The sequence below is a fragment of the Anas acuta genome, chromosome 3 (assembly GCF_963932015.1).
Source record: "Anas acuta chromosome 3, bAnaAcu1.1, whole genome shotgun sequence".
NCBI classification, from domain to species: Eukaryota; Metazoa; Chordata; class Aves; order Anseriformes; family Anatidae; genus Anas; species Anas acuta.
In genome coordinates, this window is record NC_088981.1 from 23,920,407 (window position 1) to 23,935,633 (window position 15,227).

Below are 15,227 nucleotides of genomic sequence, written 5' to 3' on the forward strand. Positions count from 1 at the left end.
CATTCCTCCAGGGATGCAGGATGCCTTCTATTTGCTATTCAGAGCATAACAGCAAGCCCTATTCACTGGTTGGGGTTTTAACATTATAGATGATATCTGTATCTCAAAAAAGATTTCAGCACTACAGACAAACAGTCTGATTAAGGGACTTTGTTCAATTACCTTGCCTTATGTTATTACAAATTCTCAGACAGTTGAAGAGACAAACCCAGCAGAACTCTACAGCAAGTACATAAGAGGATTATGAAGAACGGATCGTCAGCACTGCCTGCCACTTAACTGAATTACCATGTTGCAATAAAAATATGCATGAATTATACAAAACTATTAGTAAAGGAGAAAAGGTGAAACAACCTTCTGAGATTAGCAAACCAGTGCTATAAGTACTCTTTCCATCAAATGATGCAAAATAAAGATCAAAGCCTACTATGTGCTGAAGAACAGCTGAGAAGGGTCTTTATTTATTATGAAGATCTTGTTAAAGATCTGATTTTGCAAGGTGGTCTACATACATACTTTCTCCAGATGAGTTTGAGATGTTTAGTCAGATCTTGTCACTGATAGTGGCAGAAGGAAGTTTTACAGTTTTGCTGTGGCGACTTTAAGTGAGTTATACTTGCAAAAAAGAAATTTGTCATTAAATGAGAGTTCTGTTTTCTTAATGTATATAGGATTCAGTTGTGAAATCCAGTGTCTTTATTTTTGATTCGACTGAGTTTGGGCCCTAATAGAGGGCTAAGCAATTCCTGAAGCAGGACCTAATTGTTTTGTTTGTCCCACTCTATACAGGGAGGCTCAACTTAGTACTACTTACTGCTCAGGTATGCTTGCAACGGGGAAATTCCAAGCAGTTAGTAAGCGCCTCCATTCCCACTTCCCATCTTTGACTTCTGTCTCTCACTTTGTACTGCTTTGGGTGCTTTTCCAGTGTCCAAACCATGAGACAAATCATCTAACAATAAAATAATCATAGGAAGTGAAGTTTTCTGCTGGAGTAAAGAGCTAAGTCAGCTCAGCAAAGATTCCAGCAGAAAGGAGTGCAGAGAAGAAAGCAGTGGGACTGCAAAGAAGGGAGGAGAAAGGGAAATTCAGCCCTTTTCCTTTCAATAGCAGTCAGTTGTTAGATCAGCTTAGTAACCTGAAGAACCACAGCACAGAGGCTGGGCTCACTAGGCAGTATCTCTCCATGTTCCACTCCAGCTGCCTGCAGGATCACTGCACCATTTATTAGGAATAACGATAGAACTTTTGATGCTCTGAGCAGAAGAAATAGGGCAGACCAATTAAAAAGATTTAAAAAAGGAAAAAAAAAAAAAGAAAAGGCAGACCAAAAGAACCCTGACCACACTCAACCTTTTGAAAGACTTCTAAAATCCTGTTCTCACCAATGCTGAGACTGCCAATTAGCATTAACCATGTCTCTAGTACCCAGAACAAAAGTGATATTTTGACCATAGAGACAAATATATAGACTTTTTTTACATGGACTTTTTTTTTTTTTTTTATATTTTATAAGAGGAAAAAATCCCCTAATGTTACACACTAACCAAAACCACAGATGTTATAGAAAGTATTTCCCCTTTTACAAAGAGGGGAAAAAAGGCAGTTATAAGTGAACTGAAAAGGATTTAGTGGCACCTCATCACAGCCATAAATAAAAATTTAGAAATCAAAGTATTTGATGCTTCAAAAACAAATAAATAAATATAAGGATAGTAAAAAAATAAAATTAAATTAAATTAAGCTTAAAATTGGCTGGCTTCTCAAATTGAATTACTAATAGTGTATTTAGTTCCTTACTACATAAAGCTAGAAATAAGCTCAAACTAGAAATTCATCATAGTGTGATTTTTAGAAGAGAGATTTTTACATCTCAATTAAAAAAATTCTTGTGAGACTGAATGACATGTGTTCACTTTACTACAAAAGAACTAAGAAAATAAATGTTACTGTTTCAATTAAGATTAAAACATTAATTTTAACAATCTGCCAACTTCACCCTCTTTGCTCTGTCTTCTTCTGAACAATTTCCAAATCCATTAATTTAAAGATGTTGTCAGCTATTCTAAGGTTTAAATCATTCTAAATGTATTTTTAAACCAAGATGTCATTTCTTGTATAGATCTCTATCTTGTTTTCCTTCAGGAAAAGAAGGAGGGGGGGAAATGAAATCACTAGAAAAATGATAGCCATTAGCATTTTTGTCCAGAAATCTGATCCATTATTTATTAAAAGTCATTACAAATCTCATCACTGATTTCAAATGAGTTACTGCTGGGGTCTCTGTTCATCTGTGGGAAATTAATACAGAATCAGTGAAACAAAACACTACTTTGCTTCGTATGATTCTAAATAGCTCATGAAAATGTGAAAACAAAGGACTGACAAAAAATCCTGTAAAATGCTCCCACGTTAATATACAGTTCCCACATGCACCTTAGCTCACAATGCACAGCATTTATTGTTTGATATGCAATGCTTTAATAAAAAGAATTAAAATGTTACTGCATTCAGCTCTAATTTTTTGATACCCAACAAATAATCTTTATGGAGAAAAAAAGATACCCAGTTAACTTCTCAGAACAAAACTCACTGAAACACGAAGTTCAGAGCAGTGTAAGTTGAAAACTACATTAAAAGGAGAATAATCTCTTTTAGAGCAGAAACCAGGAAGCTAGGTACTGTTGTACAACCAGTACAGATTCTAAATTAAAGGTCTAAATTTATGGGTCAGAAAATTTACTGTTTTCAGTAAATATTTTTTTATACGCTGAACTTCTCATAAATAATGCTTACTATCCCTTGTTTATCCCAGTTCAATATGCCTGAGATGACATTTAAAACCTCTCAGACTCAATTTAAAGCTATAAAAGTGGTTTTTGCTCATACTGTGCTAGGTTTGATGTGCTGAGATTTAAACTACCATGAAATCCGCATAAATGTAGGGTCCGATTCTTTTTATACGTATTCTTAGTCAGCATAAGGATTCAGTGAAGGACAATAATCAAATGCACTTTATTTAGATTTCTTTTGCAAGAGAATTGAGGGAATATAGTAGGGAAAAACAGAAGCAGTTTTGCTTTAATTACTGTTGTTATTTGTGATCTCTTCCATTTAAAAAACAAAGCAGAATTAAAGTTCGAGGCTTTTTTTCCTTTTTTTTTTTTTTTAAATAATATTTTACCCAATAAGTACCTCCAGCTCAACTCAATTTTTTTAAGTCAACTTTAACAACAATATTGGGGGGGTAAATAGACTGGTGAAAAACCCATAAATCTGCACTTTGTGTTTATTTAGAAACTCAATTGCTATTCTGGGGCTAAAATAAACTTTCCTTTTCAAAAATAGCCTTCAAGAGCCAACACAGCAAATGAGTGAAGCACAAAGCTTACAAAGATTTCATCTGATGAACAGATGAAATTTAAGTGAAACACCTTCTCTCAGAATGAGGTTCTCAAAGTCACTGAGACTCGGCTTGCTGAGACAGGGTTATAGGAATGCTTGCAAAAGCCAGATTATAAGGAAACAAGGAAATTTACAAAGGACATTAGAGAACATGCAGCTCATTTTTGATGGAAGAGATATTTGTTATAATTCCACCTCTTGATAAGGAAGAGCCAAAGCCCAGCTACTCATCTGCTCTCCAGCCTCAGCATTTGACAAGAAAATGGGATTTTTTTAGAAGAGTGCAGAGGGAGCAGTGAGGGGCAGTTTACAGAGACTGCAGCTCATGTTGTTGTAGAGAAACTTCGAAGGCACAAGGCAAGGTATGACTTAGCCATAACTACATGTGGCAAGGTGTGCACCATCTACTAACCCCAGGGAACGTATTTTTCTTTATGGTGGGCACTCGTTCAGATGCTAAAATGATTCATAGTAAAAATGCTCATTTCAGCAATATTTCAAGGAAAGAAGAGAAAGTACCTCCTCAGGAACATCTACAGCCGTTTTTGAGCAGAAATGGACTTCCAGGGAGTCATGGAAGGCACTGAATAGGCCTTTAGAAATACTGGATGACAATGAAAGGGATGAGGGGGAAAAGGCACTTAGTTCACTGTTCAGGGTTTAATTATACAAAATTTGCCATCACTGGTTAACTATAATTAGAATTATGTCTTCGCATCAATCCAGCACATATAACCCAACCTTCACAATGCATTGCCTGTATCATTTCAATGGTACTTAAGCACTTAATTCCTTAAGAGTTCTTTTAAGATTTCTGATACAATGGCATCAAGTACAAAAAGCCCCTACGCTTACGTCTTCCTCATCTAGCTAGATGCCTGAGAAACTGTTGTTTTCCAGTCCAGAGACAAATGTATGCAGCTGGTCAGATGCTGAAGCTCAGTTTCACCCCAGAGGGCAGATTAATGGATCTGATAAACTCATTCTCTATGAACGAAAAAAGCTGATTCCAGGCTGTCACCAAATTCACAGTGATGGACACTTGGATTGTAGAAGGTAGCACTGGCTACTCAATTACTTAGCTTTATCAACTGCCACACACGGTATGCCACAGCAGTGAAAACAGAAAACAGGGGGATGGAGAATAAACATAATTACTTGAGCGTCAGGACTTCATCAGGCTGGAGACTGAGTCACCGCCATCTCAGTATTACAGAGGAGTATGAATTCTAACCACTCATCACTACTAAGGAAGCAAGGCGCAGGAATTACTCTTACAAGCAGTTATTAGAAGATTTGGGATTATATACTGAGCAAACCTGCAGACTAAAATGACCATCAAAATAAAAATAATGCTTTTTTTTTTGAGTATGACTGTGCATCAAATATGGTATGAAAGTGAAAATTATAAGCAAATGGAAGTGATATGCATAAGAAAAGTCAAAATATCAGAGGTCTTCAAAACAAAATAATACTTTCTTTATGGATTCTTCACAGTGGCATAAGATTTCTTAGCATAAGCCTGTTCCCAGATGCAAGCAGCTGCTACACGTACTTTTTTTTCCAGGAAACACATGGTTAGAAAATTACACTCCTAATTTTAGTGAAGATGAATATTTTAAGGCCATCCTGAGTGAAATCAGAATACAAATACTAAAACTGGCTTCTGTGTAACCTTATACAATGTGACAAGCTATTGCTTGCACTAGCATTGCAGAGAAAGCTTTTAAGACCATGCATATTTCAGTGTTGGCCTAGCTGCTTTTTGCAAAATTCTAGTTGTATGGCTTACGTCAAATGGCAGAGTGGGGAAGGGAATGCTGTTTTATTTATTAACCACCACTTTTACTATAGATTAAATCAAACTAGTAACCGGGAACTTCAGATAAGCGTGAAGCTAGGAAACAAGAACACAAATTGAAGAGAGATCCAACTTACAATTAAGTCTCGAATAAGTGAAACAGAAAGTATCCTCTTGATGCCATTTTCCACAATTACTCCAAGACAATTAAGCGCTCCCCAGTACCACAGATAGCTCTGTCCTCCGTGCCAATAGCTTACAAAGGCAAAAGTGAGGACTGTGGAAAAAATCATTCCTGGCAGACTGGACTGAGATCCTCCCATTGGAACGTAAATGTACCTGTAGGTGAAGTGACAGATAAGCAGTGTTATTATGGCTTTCATAGAAATCTCAGAAAAACATCCACTGCCGAATAAATTCATTTTGCAGCATAAAAGAAAAATAAAATAAAATAATAATTTTACTAATTACCTGTCATTCTATATTTACATTGCCTGCTCCAGTTTTTGCAAAGCTGTAGACCACTCCATGAAATATGCACACATACCATTTGGCAAAAAGGCAATTTTGTGGTCAAGGAAACTCGGCATTAGGCAAGTGTACAGGATAAACTATATTCTCAAAATTGCAAAAGATGTTCAGGTTTTTTAGACTGTGGTAGTAGTAAGCCAACTTGTATACACAAAAATTACAAATAATCTTTGGGAGAACTTAAATTGTAAGACTTAACAATAAAATGTAAAAAAGTCCGTAGAGTCATATGTAGTCATAACCCACAAAATGTTTTCCATTTTTCAGAAATGTAGACACATGCAAACATACTTTATTTTTAAAAGCTTCAAATTTCTGTATCTTTAAATCTCTTATTAAAAATTGTATTTACTGAAAATATCTTCTATCCAGTTCTTGTGTTACATTTGCAAGATCTCCTCTGCTAATGACCTTCACAACACATGTACCACCCTCCCGCCCCAAAATACCTGTATGAAAAACCCTGCATGCAATTATATTTTGGATTGAAACTGAATCCAGGAGACAGAAGCTGAGTCTTTAATTGATGCTTGTAAGTGTCAAGAAAGCAGTACTCGTTCAACAGAAGCACCAGCAGCAATGGGACTCTGAAAGCTGACACTGTTTTCTGGGTCACTTCACTTTCCTGCCTGCCTAGAGGGCTACATCCACTTCTGGCAGTTGCAAAATAAGGCATGGCGACTGCTCAGCCTTTATTTAAAAAGTTGCATATTTCTGTCGACACTTAGGGGAAGCTCATCAGGCAGCGGAGACACCACTCTGCCCATGAGCACTAGAGAGGGGACGCAGTATGTGAGAAGTGCCAGGGACAATTCCCTCTAGCTGTCACTCCTTCGACATAGCGCGCTGTAGCCTCGTGTGAGACTATTCCTACTTGGTAAGATAATTGAAGGATATTTTTTCTCCACGGAAAATTTCATCGCTGGTTTTCAGGTTTTTACATTCAGAGACAAAGATCAGCTCAAAGATTTTAAAGGGAAATTAATGTAGTGCTTTATTCTTAACCTTTGGAAGTAAAATACCATATCGGGGAAAATAAAGTGATGAGAATAATTACGATGTACGTGGAAAAGTCATTCAAAGAAACCCTTTCAACTGCTCCAAATCCTCTCTAAACATAATATCAATACACCTTTTACCTCCACCTGCTACAGGGAACATCTGATTACGTTTATAGCGATTTTCAGCGTAACTGTTTTTTTTATTAAGCATACAAACATAAAGAGAAACTAAAGTCAATAGTTTTTATATATGTTGTGTTTCTCTTCTCTCTCCCCTCCCTGTGTTGTTGTTTTTCCTCTCATCATACATATAAGAACACAGTGTAGCAATAACACATACTTGCAGCTGAAATCAGTGGGTCTAACTGCAGAGAAGCATGCCGTAGCAGCCTGTAAGCAGAGAGATCCCCCCCAGGGCTCTCCCTGGGATCTGACATGCAGGATGATGAGAACAGAGCCCCAGACTGCTGCTGCAGACATCTCGTAAATGGCCAGACAAATTCCTTCTACTCCAATGACTACGAAGACGAAAGACCAAGGAAGATCACCTCTTAGGACCTCCTTACACAAAGCCTCCTTTCTCCCTTTTCAAAGGCTGGTTGCTGGATTTTCCAGGTAGGGTCAGCTGTAATAACTCAGTTCCTCTTGCAGGCTGTTCCTCACAGAACCACGATCCCCTGAGCAGCCTCCCTCCTGCCTCCCCAGCACAGCACCTCCTGGTTCCAGAAAGGTTCACCCACAGGAGCCAAAACATGACACTGCAGATGCTGCCACCCTCAGCAAAGCTCACCACGGTCATATATTTACTGAAATGCCATGTTTAAAAGTAACCCAGATGCCATCAGAGAGGACAACTCTCTGCGACAGACACCTTACTCTAAGCCCCGAGGAAATATTTCTACTGACCTCAGAGGGCACTGAATTAAATCCACTGTGCAAAACGTAGCCTTCACTGCAGAAGCAGCTCTGGGTTTCTGTATGATCCCTTTCCCTGAACTGAAGGACAGAAGCTGTGGTGTAGGCACTGGCCATCTTGTGAGCACACATTGCCTGTCACTGTCTGTCACTGGGACTGGCACTGCCAGGAACGGGCCCAGCAGCACCAGCTTATTCATTTGCAATTGTAGTTCATTTTAGATTGGCCTGAATGGCTTTCAGAGCATTCTGCAGAGAAAAATAGGCTATTTGCTGATTTTTAGTGTTTAATGACAGCAGTTAGTTAATTGAGCAGCACTAATTCAAATCTTGGTGAATCTTCAAGGTCAATGAAGTTTTAGCTCCTGGCAAGGCCCATGGCAATCATGCAATTGAAAATTTCCTTCCACTGCCCTTGAAAAGACCCGTTCACAGAAGAACAGAAGCCAAATGGAGCCATGAAATCTTTGTTAACCTTTCCATCCTCTAGTGTGGGGATTCTGCCTCCTTGCCTGATGGAAAAATGCATAGCAAAAAGCAAAGCCTCTCTCCCTCCCCTCCAGATACCAGAAGAAAACAGAAGCAGGCTGGCAGCCACTTCTTGTCACAAGGCCACTAACTGCCTTCAGATCGTGTGTTCGTGCCTTCGCTTGGCAGGGCGCCCACTGGCAATTTTCAAGTAGGTATAAGAGGCTGATGGATGTTGAGTCATTTCTCTCAAGCAGTGTGAAGAGCAATTCTGTATGTCCTTATGTTATTTACACAGAAAAAAATTGTGCAAAATCCATTATTACATTACAGAACCAGCTTTGGTTTGGCATCAGAGAAAAAAAATGTACATGCTACCTCCTTGTACACACACCTCATACCCAAGCTGCATACCAACCTTCACAGTCTTAAGTGGACAGGCCTGGATACAAGCAAGTATGCAACTCAGACACTGTGCAGCCAGGGCCAAATCCTTACCCCATGTCAGCTACTTTGTGTTCTCTGTTAAAGCCAAAATTGTCTCGCTAAAGAACCACAACGAGGGCCCTTTTCATTACAAAACACATCTTGCTTATTTTTGAGCATCATGGTAGTTTAGGAACTAATTGCTCAATACTTCCCCTGTGATTTTGACATAGAAAAGTACTCATCTGATTACAGAGAGCTACATTTACGCAAAAGGTAAGTGTGAGAGATAATAAAACAGTGAATAGCATTATTAAGCCAGAAAACAGAAGAAATGTATTCGTTCTGTGTTATCATTTATAACATAATACATGCTTTGTAAATAACAATTATGCCTCCAACAAGTAGAACAGCACAAATTGTTTAGAAGACACTTTTTCTGCAATGGTTTCAACCTAAGATGGTTCCTGGAGCAAAACGAAACAGTATGCCCCTTCAGCTCAAAAATAAGGCATTACATGTGCTAGTAGCTGAAACACAAACCCCAAAAGGACAGCATGGAACCCACCTCTCCTGAGGTTTCAGATGAGATTTCTGGACATGGAAGAAAGCAAGAATCAGGTCCACCTTCCCTGTGTCCCTGGGTTAGTACTTCATTAACTCTTTCAGATACAAGAACCCTGCCCTAAGATCAAATTCAGATGAGGATGCTTTGATATACAAGCATGACGCCGGTATGCAATACCTTCTTTACCCTTGTGTCTATCCCTTCCTTCTAAAAGAGAGCATGGAGTCTTTACACTCGCTGTGACACCCAGAATCTTCAATACTGGAGACGGCTGAGATTTGAACAAGAGAAGTGGGATGGGGAAGAAAAGGAGTCTCTTACTGTGTGTTAGATAATTGGTCCTCTGTTCACTACCAAAATCTGTGAAGAGGAAAGGACGTGCAGAGACTGAGTGAGAGAGGTCAAGGGGCAGCGGCCACTACACTTTAATGTCTTTTATATATATAAAAGTCTATATAAAAGACATTAAAGTGTAATAAGAGAGAGAGAGATCCCCATGCTTCCCGTCTTTTGCCTTCTTTATAAATACTACCCTATACCTTCAGTCTATTCTGTGATCCTTCTGTGATTTGAAACTGAAAGTTTACACATGCAGAGGGGTTACTGCAGAGCATACTGATCTGCTGCACCACACACAGAACAGCATTACATAAATATCTCATTTTAAGCTTCTGTGCAGTTTTTAAGACTATTTCCATCTCTAATCACAGAAAATCCACGGAGAAGCTCAAAACCCACAGTTCAGGGACTCTTAGCACATAAAAGTAATCACGGATCTTCATGTCAGACTAACCCAACTCAAAGGAACACCGTTGTAGCAGAATCTCTTAACAGCTCATAAGCAGATTACACATTTAGTGCAGATGTGCAAGGAAGGCAGACTTATCTGAAAAATGTGGTGCCAACGTGCAACAACTTTATCTTAATTCACATGCACACACAGAAAGAAAACTCAACAGTTATTTGGCGGTCAATGAGCCAAAGGCAGAAAAATGATTCAAAGCAACAGAATATTTTGCAAAGATAAACGGATATTAAAGCAAGTGGATTTGAGGATGGTAACTTGTCATGTCCCTCCAGGTTATTTTAGTGGAACAGGTAACTGTCCCCCTCTTAAGACCCAAGAAAATTACAGGTAGGAAGATTAGACCTGTCATACTTAGTATCAAAAAGATGCAGGCTAGGTGAGCATTACAAAATAAAATGTCAGTTTAGTGGAAAGTCAATCCCTGCCACAGCTCCAGAGGTGACATTTGTCAGCCCTATAGCACTTTTCTGTACCACTTTGATTGATCCCAGGTCACTGTGTGCTCGGTGGGATGTACAGACACAGGGACCCCCAGCTTGCCAACGCATGGCTTCTGCAGCCCTGAGCCTGGCCCAGGCACCTCCCTGGCCACAGCACGGTGCTACTGGGATCAGTGAGGTTGGGCAGACAAGGCCATCCAGGAGAGCCGAGGTACTTCATGCTGAAAGGACTGAGGAGATGTCATGGCAGGCTGTTGTGCCTCCTCATGAACACCACAGGCCAGGCCTTGCAGGCCACTCCCAAGCTGGCTAAACCTTCCCTAATGACAACAGGGTTCATCAGAGGAAAGGGAAGAGAGAGCGGAGAAATCGATGTAGATTACATCTCTCAAAACATCTGGGGGGCATCCGAGATGCATAAGTATTAATAAATACTGAAAGAACGCTATATAGTAAAAACCAGTTGCCTCCCCCTCAGGCCTGACACAGCTAAACATACATTCTCAGGCCTCCCACGGCAAAGATGCCATGGATCTCCACGTATTTCCACACCCTGTTTTCATTTGAAAGGTAAATGCCAGGTTACTTTCACAAATAAAGCATAACTGTGTGGGGGTCTTCTGAATAACCAAGTACCTTACTTTTCGTCCCACTTAGAGCAGCTTAAATCAGCTTATCTACAGCCAGAAAGCTGTTCCATTTACACAACTTATCTGCATTTTAACTCATTAAGTGAACATCAGAGAATTGGATAAAATATGTAAATGGTACCATTTAAATCCCTAAAGTAATGCAGGCATAAACACAATAGCTGAAGTATTTAAAAGTGACATTTACTTCAAGAGAATAACTTTTAAATCCAACAACCACTTTGTTAGCTTTCTTAAAGTGGTAATTTACAGTGCAATCTTTAAGAGATTTGACAGTCGCTTTCATAGAAAACACTTGTTTTTTCCTCTTTTGATGATATCTATGTGATAAAGTTTTTAGTTTGATAACGTTAGAAAACCACTAAGAGGAACATTTGCAACCAGTTCAGAATCAGCCTGAAGGGGTTTATTCTTCAAGGCCTTAATGTACTGCTCTTAATTCCATATGCCTGTAACTTCAAACACATATTTAAGTCTTGACGTAAGTGCAAGTAAAGCACCTGTTTAAATGTTGTTCTGTCCAGGGCCTTTCTTCTACATGTGCGTACACTTCTTCCTGAACCAATGCCACAAAGCAAGATGCATGCTATCCATTATTTTTTTCCCCTCTCTGTAAGTCCTGGGATGTTTTACGCAGAAAAAGGTATATTATACCAGAAAAGATATATAACCAGAAAAGGTATAATGTTATACACAGAAACAGACAAAAAGTAATTTTTTTATATATATATTTTTTAAAGTGAATTTGCTTGTAATAGCAAACTGCTTGTAAACACCATAATTTTATGAGCCTTTTCTGGTTTACTTCTGGGAATAACGGTACTCAAAATTTCAATGCCTCTGTAAATTTTGAAGCATTCAGGGGCTTGCCATACTATTCTGAGCTGTACAGTTACATAGCCAATACAGTCAAAGATAAAAAGCATTAATAAATTTTTCCATCTTACATCATGACAGCAGAAATGGCTTGGAGTTCTGTACAGTGACAGTGCCCATTCGTAAGCACGTATACAAAGTTTTCCTCTATGCAGCATTATGCCTGGAGAATCTGATCCTTTAAGACAACAAAAAGATCTTCATCACTAGTTAAGAAATCAATACTCAAGCGAGCCTGAACAATTCTGAGAAGAAATTTATATAGCCAAGCTACTGTTCATTTTGCTTCTAAACATTTCCCAAGGATTGTCACCACAGAAGAGATGTGGATGAAATATGAAGTGTTGCAGGACACAGGGTTAGAAGTAGAGAGCAATTCCTTCTAAAGCTGGGGCTGGGCTTCCTTCACTTATCCATTTATTTTTTCACCCTGTGTTTTCTTTTTGCAGCTTTAGACCATTGATTTTAAACTTTGTCTCTACAGTATATAATAAAAAGATTTCAGGCGAGTTCTGCGAATTCTTACTTCTGGGTGAGCTATTCCTACGTTGTCAATTCAAGCTGTCACTGACTTTAATGGAGCTACATGGAGTGCATAAGTAAAGCATAACTGCAAGTCTTTGCAAGACTGTGTCCTACATTAATAAACCTCTTTTAAATCACAGAAACATCTCCTGTAAACAAAACTTTGAAGGCCGAGCCCCACATTTCCACCTGGAATCAAAAAATAACAGCATCATTTGGCAAAATTTCCATTAGGATAGGTAAGCCTTGTTCTTACTGTGAAACTCAATTTTTTAAATTGTCTAATAATTTTGCTGGGCTGCTGGCAAAGCTTCTTAAGCCCTGTAACATTCCCTCACCTCACCAGCTTAATATGATGTTTAGACAGACCTTGACGAATGCAAACCCTTTAAAGTAAGTAAGCTAACGCTGGCTCCAGGCAAACATTGCTAAATTACCACAAAAAATGTTTAATGAGAAATTAAGTCCATTTTAGGCTGTAAAGCATTAATGAGAATATTCATATGCAAGAAGACCCAGCTTTATAAATATGACCTGAATTTTCGTTCACTTTCCAGTTGTTAACGTGTTTCCCAACAAAGACTGAGTGTGCAGTTTCCTATTAAAAAATGGAAAAGCATTTTATGTATTTTTCTTCCCTTGGATTCAACACCAAATATGATTCAAGTCTAGTCCGTATGTCAAAGGGCAGATTACTGTGGAATATTGAATAAATCATTTTAAATTTACTCTTGTAAGGAAGCTCATGCTTTCAAAGAGATCCATTTATTTCAAATGAAATTTTAATCTAAATCATAATACGTCCTTTTAATAGAATGAGTTTCCCTGCTGATAGACTGCTGTGTTCAGTTTTCTTTTAACCTCATCTAGGACTAAAAAAACTCTGCCTACCACCTGTTTGCAGTCAAATACAAAGCTACCAGACACCTCTCTTTGATCGCAGTGGAAATGGAAGAGGTTCCACATGACCAAAGAGCCAAAAGAGTGTTCAGATCCCTGAAGTCCAAATCAGGGTCCCATCTCCTCTGCAGATGGTAGGTGGCTACCTGTTGCTGCCGAAACCCCAAGCTCAGTGGCTGCGCAGGAGGCAGGAGCAGGCACCTCCTGCCTCATCCCACATAGTTTGCAGAGCTCCCTGAGGATGTTCTGAGCTCCCCTCCCCTCAGGGGCCCAATTCATCTCTGCTGCTCACAATACACCTACCGCGTGCTGGTAATATCGCAGCTTGGCACGAAGCTCAGCAATCAGGCTATATTCCTCTGACAACCTGGCTGGAGGAGGGATCTATTAATAGCACTGTCACTCTTTGCTTATAAAACAGCAGAGGTCAGGCTCTTTGCCAAGGAGAACAACAGATCTAGTCTCCCAGAGGAGTGCTCCAGCTGCCTGTTACTAGGCTGCCACCAGGCAGAAAAGAAAATGAGATTCAGAGAGTAAGTATGCAAGAAAAACCAAGTCTGTGGCTAGGGCACTAGCCTGAGACATGCAGGGATCCCAGATTAAGAGAAGCCTGCAATTTTTTAGGTAACAGTAAAGCCTGGTTAATCTTCACAATACCTTTGTGGGGAGCTTGATGGTTCTTTTGCATTTATGTGTCACCGGGTACACATGCAAGCCAGTATCCACAGACCACAAGGTAATTTCACCAAACCACACAATACCTTTGCCTTGCTGGGCTACATAGACAAGCAGAAACCAAGGCTTCAGAAGACTTAAACCTGCTACTTCAGATATACAACTCACTATGAGACCAGAATAATGTTTGAGACCATAAGTCCCAAAGTCAGTGAAATGAACACTCTGTAAGTGTTGCAGCCTTCAGATAATATCCTAGTGTCAATAAAATGTACTTGAAAGACATCACTAAAAGAAAGAAAAGGCCTGTAATCAATGTAAAGCAGAAATACAGAAGAGATGCTGCAGGAAATATGATGAGTATCAATATATCTACTTAGATACTGAGCAGCATTACACATTCCTCTAAGTTACATGTGCACAAAGTTCAGAGTTGGGCTTCTGACATTATTCCAAGCCAAGTGTTTCACTCTCTGCTCTTGAGTTCACGTTTCCTAGAATACACTGTCTATAGTTCTGGGAAACGACTATTTATAAAATACAGCCAAGGCACTGAGATGTCAAGGCAGAGCTGGGATGACTTAAATTAAAATTATATAGCACCTTTCATGCGAAAGAACCCTTACACTCTTTGTAGCCTGTGTCAGAAACACTTCAAACAGCAGCAGGGTTAAATCCCCTCTGAAGTGAAGGACAACCCTGATTTATCAGCACAAATCAGCACTGCCTAATTGTTATATAAACGAGACTGGACACCAAATTTAACCAAGCACAGTGAAATAAAATATTTACTTTTCTCAAAGTGGCACCCTTAAATAATGATGATCTCAATTTTTTCTCATTTGTAAAGAAAGCCTAGTCAGGCTCTCTTTGCACCAGCCTGGAACATGGTTCAACCCTGATACAAACGTAAGGGGGAAATGTCAGTTCCTGTGAAGTCATGAGCTGGCAGGGGACTGGAGCTGAACAAAAAAAAAGAAAAAAAATCAACCCACAGCAACAAATTATCTCAATGTAAAGGTAATATACTTCAGTCAGAAACACTGTAGAGCTAGAGCCAGAAATTTAAATATACTTGTAAGTAAAACCATGCCAAGGAGGGGAAAGAAACAGAAGCAAAAAGACACATGCTTAAGGAAAAAGGAACACTAAAAGCCTGCCAGGGAAAAACCATCAGTTAGGGTACCACAGAAAGGTAAGTAGAAAATATCCTGTAAATCTTATCCTCCTACAACACT

General features: G+C 39.2%; 1 protein-coding gene across 3 annotated transcripts in view; it reads right to left on the bottom strand.

The window, feature by feature from the left end:
- HHAT (hedgehog acyltransferase) overlaps positions 1-15,227 on the bottom strand; it is a 206,083-nt gene that overhangs the window by 75,741 nt on the left and 115,115 nt on the right. For all 3 annotated transcript variants that reach the window (XM_068676172.1, XM_068676171.1, XM_068676170.1), the window contains one exon: positions 5,344-5,545. In XM_068676172.1, the coding sequence (XP_068532273.1) occupies positions 5,344-5,545 (202 nt within the window). The remainder of the gene's footprint in view (positions 1-5,343; positions 5,546-15,227) is intronic.